General features: G+C 45.6%; 1 protein-coding gene across 1 annotated transcript in view; it reads right to left on the bottom strand.

The window, feature by feature from the left end:
* The window catches only part of nlgn2a (neuroligin 2a), a 146,498-nt gene that overhangs the window by 4,248 nt on the left and 134,750 nt on the right, over positions 1–7,500 (bottom strand). Inside the window, exon 9 of the mRNA XM_048236059.1 lies at positions 1–1,568. This exon is cut by the window's left edge and continues 4,248 nt beyond it. Within this exon, the coding sequence (XP_048092016.1) occupies positions 674–1,568 (895 nt within the window). The 3' untranslated portion in view covers positions 1–673. The remainder of the gene's footprint in view (positions 1,569–7,500) is intronic.

Genomic DNA, 7,500 nt, shown 5'->3' with positions numbered 1-7,500 from the left:
TTCTTCTCCTCCTTAGCCTCCTTTGCTCTTCAGTGTGTCTCTGAAGATGTGTGAGAGTGTGTGTGATGTCTCTCGTGCTCCCAGAGAAGGTCATCACTAAATACAGAGAGGACGGTCTGATGTCCATCTCACTGCAGAGTCTAAACATCTAGACCAAACGTGTGTGTGTGTGTGTGTGTGTTCTTCTTCAGCATTTGCAAACGGAAAAACAAAACAAAAATCCTCCCCTTTCATGCGAGTGGAGTTAGTTCAGAAGGCTGCCACCAGGTGGCGCTGTTTATCCAAAGATGAGCAGGGGTGGGGGGGCTATGACGCATTGGCAAGTTGGCAGAGTGTTTAACTGTTTTTTTAAAATGATGGCTGGGTGGGGGTTGGCACACAGACTGGTAGGAAGGTGGAGGAACCATGGAGTCACTGACGGATGGAGTTTGTAAAAAGGGGCGCCAGCAGTGGGTTAAGGGTCATAGCAGGATAAGATCAGAGATTAGCGGGGGGGCCGGGTTGGTGCCCGAGAGGAGAGAGGAGGAGGAGGAGGGTGTTGTTCCTGCCTCATCCTGAAGGAGGCGCTGTGTGTGTGTGGGCCGGGGCTGGGGGGTGGTAGCGGCGGATGAGGCCTGTGGTAGGAGAGGGGTTTGGGAGGCTGGCGGTGGTGGTGGTGGTGGCGGTGGTGCTACTATACCCGGGTGGTGGAGTGTGGGTGGGGCAGGGTGTTGTTGTGGCCGGCAGTGGTGGGGAAGGTGTTGAAGGCGTGGAGGGGCTGCATGCCGGTGATGGAGCTGGGGATCATGGTGATGGTGTTGGGCGTCATGAGGGGCACGTCGTCGGGCGCGCGCCGTAGCGCCAGTGTGTAGTCGGGCGGGCAGGCCGGTCGCAGGATGTCGTGCGGCCGCAGTGGCTCCAGGTCGTGGTGCGCGTCGTGCTCCGACTGCTTCATCTGCATGGACATGATCTCCTCCTCCTGGCTGTGCGCCAGGTCGTTAGCGCCGCCGCCCACGCCCACGATGCCGCCGATGCCGCCCACACCCATGCCCAGCCCCATGCCCATGCCCATGCCGCGCTGCGGCGAAAGCCGGTGCCGACGCATTTCGTGGCGCTTGTCGCGCTTGTAGTAGAGTGCGGCGAAAGCCAGGATGTTGAGGAAAAGCAGCGAGGCGCCCACGGCCACCGTGACGCTGAGCTCCGTGGAGTAGTCGCGCGTGTCGTCGGGGAAGGGTGAGACGCGCGGGCGCTCCGAACCGTATGGGTCTGTCTCTGGCGGGTAGGTGGGGTACGGGTGGCGCGTGGTGCGCGGCCCGCTGGGCTTCCAGTGGGGCGTGCGGGCAGTGCCGGGTGGCACGCGGGTGGTGGTCGAGCTCAGGAGCTCCTCGTGGAGGTTGTGCAGGTGAGGCACCAGCTCTAGCCAGAAGGCCACCTTGTTGGCGCGGTAGTTGTCGCGGATGCGCGGCTTGAGGCCGATGTGCAGGTACTGCTTGTCCTTGGAGCTGAACTTGGTCCAGATGACCTCCTCGAAGCGGTTGGGCTTGGTGTGGATGAACTTGGTGTCCTGGGGCACGGGCAAGTTGGGATCCCTGAAATAACAGAAACAGAAAAAGAAATTGAAAAAGAAACTTAAATATCACGTCATAACTCTGATCTGTAGCCAAAAGCTCAGAATAAGAGAGAAGAAAGTAAAAGACAAGACTCAGACATCCCCAACACACTCATAACTTCAGGGAACAAAACATCAAACTGCTGACGCCTAGACAGCTAGATAGAATCTGTCTCATGAAACATGGTCTGGAAACTCTCCTTCAACTTTTTAAACTAATTTTGATTATGCCATCAGTATCTCACTTTGCAGAACTTACCACATTTCACAAGATCCATACATGGCATTGTCAGCTGTACCTTTAGTCAGGGTGTGATTTGTGCGTGGAGAAGCTTTTGAAAAGTTTTGTAATCATCACTGCTTGAGAAGACAATGACACTTTCCCTTCGCTTCAACTCCAGCAAGAAGTTTGTCTAGCCATTCATATTCTCTTTTCTAACATTCTGCAGTAATTTCTACAGTTTTTATCAAAATAATTTCTGAACCAAAACATGGTCAGTACAGTTGACCATGAAGCTTCGAAGCTGTTAAAACATGTGCTATCTTAAATACACAACATGTGTAGCCTGCTGTTAGTTTGCGCAATACAGAATATTTATTGAAGTAATTTCTCTGCTGCTGGCTGATTGATCGAAGGGATTTCTCTTCGTCCTCTGCAAATTAAAGGTAGTTCTGTAGAGAGCAATGTGAATAAACTAAAGGTAGGGTAAGTGATGCTAAGCTATTTCTAATATGTAACACTTTTTTGTAACATTCAGCAAATAATACTCAGAAAGCTGTTTTGTTCTTTTATCTATCATGTATCATGTTTATTTCACCTCCATTGTATTAAGTGATTATGCAAACATTGTATCTTACCCTGTATGAGCTTATGTTTAGAGAAGTCGCATCGCATGACTGGTTGTTGTTGTTTTGTGCCTATTCTAAACACACAGTATGAAATGGTTGTGGTTAATCGCACCCCAGCTTTGAAATGTCAAGCTACCTAATAAGCAGAGGTGAGCGAGGGCATGCAGCCGTATTAAGATGCTAGGTTTCATAAGCATGTTTATGTCTCTGTATCAGTGATGTGCGGTTGGGGGAGGCAGGTGCCTCACCAGTCATGCTCCCATGAAAATAAATGTAATAAAATGTAAAATAATATTTTTCCACACTCATTTTTCTTCACTAATTTACGTCATTTCTGTGTAATAGCTCTGTCCAGGAGAACGGCTGAAAACCATGCATGGGGGAGTCTGGGATTCCGAACAAAGACCTCCGCCACTTGTTTGTAACAAAAGAGGAAGGCCAATGACTCTTCTAGTTAGCCGATGCTACCAACAGTTTTTCGATGGGGGTGCCTCTGGAATCGGCCTAGCCATGCAAATAAATCACTGTTTTACACCATTTACGAGGCTCAAAGTAGCTCCATACTTCATTGGTAGACTTCCGAGGGCCTTGACATTTAAAACGAGACATTGAGAACTTTGACAAAGCACTGGTAGTTTATTTACAAGATGATTTATACAGACAATACCTTCATGAAGTTTACCATTCGCCGCCATCTTGAATTGTAGTCACAATAAGTCGAGCGACGAGTACGAATGAACAGGTATGATAAGGGACCAGATTCCAAAAATAATTCAGTGGAAATGCATGGATTCCAGTAGCTGCTAAAAACAGATGAGCCGAGATGAGCTATGAGACATACAGTATGTTCACACTCGGTATCATGTTTAAACACTTTAGGTCAATATCACACCGGAATTCTCCTTTAAGTTTGATGAGATACTTAATTGGTGTTATCTGTTGAGAGATAATAATAGAGTGAACGAGTTAAAAAAATGGGAAATGAAAGTAGTCCTGCAGGATCTGGTCAGTGACCAGTAGAAGAAAGAGCTGACTGTATAAGTATAAGTATATATACTCTTTTGAGCCCGTGAGGGAAATTTGGTCTCTGCATTTATCCCAATCCGTGAATTAGTGAAACACACTCAGCACACAGTGAGGTGAAGCACACACTAATCCCGGCGCAGTGAGCTGCCTGCTACAACAGCGGCGCTCGGGGAGTTAGGGAGTTAGGTGCCTTGTTCAAGGGCACTTCAGCCGTGCCAACTGGTCGGGGTTCGAACCGGCAACCCTCCGGTTACAAGTCCGAAGTGCTAACCAGTAGGCCACGGCTGCCCCTACGACTGGAAGTACATGGAACAAAAATATACAGGGTCTACTATCCAGGGTTAAAAATGGTATTGGAAATATGGTAGAACTATAATGTTCAGATACAGTGCTGACCAATCTGAAAAGAAAGATAGAGGAGAAAAGGGGAAAAGTGAAAGACTTAGAGAGGGAAGGGCACTCTAGTGATCCTCTGGATAAAGCAAGGTGTTGTAGACAAAAGAAAGAGAAAAAATGATCGGGCTAAAGAGTGCAACTGAGCTCCAACAGTTCCGCCGTGTACGATACATACATACATACATACGATCAGCAAAAACAAATTGTAACTCTGGCAGACCACCGTCAAATACATAGGTTATGAGGTTTCACGACAAGGTCGAACCCTTGATGATGAATGAAAACTAACCCTCTTGAACGCTCCAAAGACACAAATTATAACATTTGTAGGATTAACCAATTACTGCAGACAGTGGGTAGCCAACAATGCTGAGATAGTTAAGCCACTGGCAGATTTGATCTAATAAAATGACTGAAAAGGACACAGATTATGCAAAAACCTTTGAACAAACAGTTGTCTGTAGGGCAGGAGATATTATGTCACTACTAACACAGAAACATGGGGATGCCTGTTGCCTATTTCACAGGTAAACTTGATGCTGTAGCGAGAGGCAAGTCACACTGCCTTTAAGCTGTGATTGCCACCCCTATGGCCATACAAGCATCGATACATGTGGGCTTATATCGGCCACTAGTGCTTAAAGTTCCCCATGTCGCTGCCGTATTGTTATTACAAAACAAACAGGCATATACAAAACCCGCTAAACATTTATCTTGCTTGGTGACGTTGCTATCACAACCACATCTAACTATTGAGAAATGCACTGCCCTACTGCCTCACTCCTGTCTCACTGTTGTCCGTAGAAGGAGAAGGACAACCATTCAATTGTGTTGAAATAACGAAAAGTGTGGCTGCAAGGGCTGATTTAACTGATGTAGCATTTCCAAACGCAGACCTAATTTTGTATGTTGATGGCTTTAGCGAAAAGGAAGCAGATTGTTACAACCGTACAGGATATGCTGTGGTAACGGAAATGTTCACAGGACGTACGGATGTACGTCCTATTTGCAAACATTTTATGAAAAGTGTATTATCTGTGCTAAACTTAATCCACAAGGGGCAATGAGATCAGAGCCTGGTAAATTTCCACCTATCAAAGTATCCATTCGAAAACAATACAATGGATTTCACTGAGCTGAACAAATTGAAAATAAATAAATAAAACTGCTTGGTGATAGTAGACACGTTCTCAAAATGGGTCAAAGTTTTCCCTACAGCACACACTGATGCTAAAACAGTAGCAAAAGCCCTGACACAAGTGATAATTCCTACCTACGGAATTCACACTAAAATGTACAGCGACAACAAAACTCCTTTTGTCAATCAAGTTATTTGGAATAACTCACAAATTCCACTGCGCATATCACCCCCAATCAGCAGGGTTAGTGGAGAGAACTTACCAAACCATTACAAGCAGAATAAAGAAAACAATGGCAAATACAGGAACTAATTGGGTCCAGTGTCTACCTATTGTTAAAATAAGTATACAAGTATGTTAGTTGAAATAGCTGAATACATGCGACAAAAGTTGAGAGAACAAAATGCTCTCAAGTCTCTCTCTCTCCCCCCAACATTAAACCACAGAACAAGAGCAGCGAGTGCAACCTGGTGCTGATAAAAATAATCAAGCGAAAGCACTGGTACCATCCCAGGTGGGAAGGGCCTTACTATGTCTTATTCTTTACTCCAACTGCTGTCAAACTAAAGGAAAGAGCCAAGTCGATACATCTCACACACCGCAAGAAGGTGCACAGTTTGGAAGAAGAAGGGGAGTAGGTAAGTCACCTCTCTAAGGCTAAAAGTCCAGATACAAAGGGGACGGGGTACTATTAGTGGATCTCCCGTCCCAAACCTGGTGATGAAAACTGCGGCCTCAGAGAATTTAGGACTCGCCTACTTCCTCCTCAAGAATGAGGGTCCTTCCAGCAGTGTGGACGTTGTGTGCACCTTCCCAAAACCACGCAGCGGCTGGAACAAGCTAGAAGCACCATCACCAAAGTTGTCACGGTAGAAGAAACTGTCTATCTCCTGCAATGAGTGGCCGTGGACAAGTAAAGCGAGATGGGAAATGGTATTGGCTGAATATACCTATCATGATGTTTTAGGCACAACTCAAGGCAGAAAAGACACAGGTAGCCGTTATTCCATTGTGAAAACTGATACCAATGCTGCAGTCATTACTATAAAAATGAGTAAAAGTGATGATGGAAACATATTGGTGTGCCATACAGTAGTCTCTCACTGACAGTATTATCTATCATTCACCTACTGTAAGTTGCTTTGGACAACCTGTTCCTTCTCCTCTGCGTGGAGTTATCCTCTTTTCCTAGGCTATCAACAGCACAGTTGCATTCTCAGTTATAAGATTTTGAGGGTTGTAAAATATGACAATGTGTTGCACTGAATCATTGTCATGTTCTGTCATTTGTCCTGCTAGCTTTTCTGCTGAAATAAGTACGAGTGCTGCCTGACAGTGACGCTCCATTTCCGATGTCAGATTAGGCTATTATTTGCACTAGATGTTGCAGTGCAAGTAGCATAATCAGTATGAGGTATTGGTTCTATCTAGCTCGAGTTTCTGCAGCCAGCAGCTAGAGCAGCAAGGCAGCTACAGTGCTACACTCTGGGGGCACGAACATGGGGCCCATCCCCACCTGTGATAAGAATGATAAAGCAGAGGCAGGGATATCAAGACCAGAAGTAGGGACCCCCCCCCAGCAAATAACACCCTGCCTTCAGTACTGTTTAAGTGTATACACAGTTCAGTTCACCCTGTGCTACACTTACTGTTTAAGTGTATACACAGTTCAGTTCACCCTGTGCTACACTAATCTTTATTACTGTTTAAGTGTATACACAGTTCAGTTCAACCCTGTGCAGGCATTAATCTTTATTACTGTTTAAGTGTATAGATAGATGGATACTTTATTGATCCCCAGGGAAAATTCAAGACTGTATGCACAGTTCAGTTCACCCTGTGCTACACTAATCTTTACTACTGTTTAAGTGTATACTCAGTTCAACCCTGTGCAGGCACTAATCTTTATGACTGTTTAAGAGTATACACAGTTCATATCAACCCTGTGCAGGCACTAATCTTTATTACTGTTTAAGTGTATACTCAGTTCAACCCTGTGCATGCACTATAATCTTTCTACAGGTGTCAAACTTTTTCCAAAGTAAAAAATGCCCACACACTGCTCACTGGGCAGGTTCTAACTTAGTGGTGGTACTGTGTGTGTGTGTGTGTGTGTGTGTGTGTGTGTGTGTGTGTGTGTGTATATGTGTGTGTGTGTGTGTGTGTGTGTGTGTGTGTGTGTGTGTGTGTGTGTGTGTGTGTGTGTGTGTGTGTGTGTGTTGTGTGTGTGTTGTGGGTGGTCTCCCCTGCCTCATCTCACGCTCTTCATCAAAGAAGATTGGGAAGATTTCAGTGAATATTTTATCACTGCAGGAGCTTCCTGGCAAGTCTGAAGGTTTTTTTTTCTTTCTTGCTTGCTTTCTTTTTTTTAAAAAAGGTGCACTCCAGTCCAAATAATGTGTCTGAGCATTTTAGTGTTACGCAAAAAGGCACTTCCCCGTGGTGAGACACAAAGGGTCTCTTTCAACTGCAAATTCTCAGCAAGTATGTAGATTTTATGCC

This window comes from Alosa alosa, chromosome 24 (assembly GCF_017589495.1).
Source record: "Alosa alosa isolate M-15738 ecotype Scorff River chromosome 24, AALO_Geno_1.1, whole genome shotgun sequence".
NCBI classification, from domain to species: Eukaryota; Metazoa; Chordata; class Actinopteri; order Clupeiformes; family Clupeidae; genus Alosa; species Alosa alosa.
Note: the sequence above shows the minus strand (reverse complement) of the source record. Positions and strands in the feature narration are given on the sequence as shown.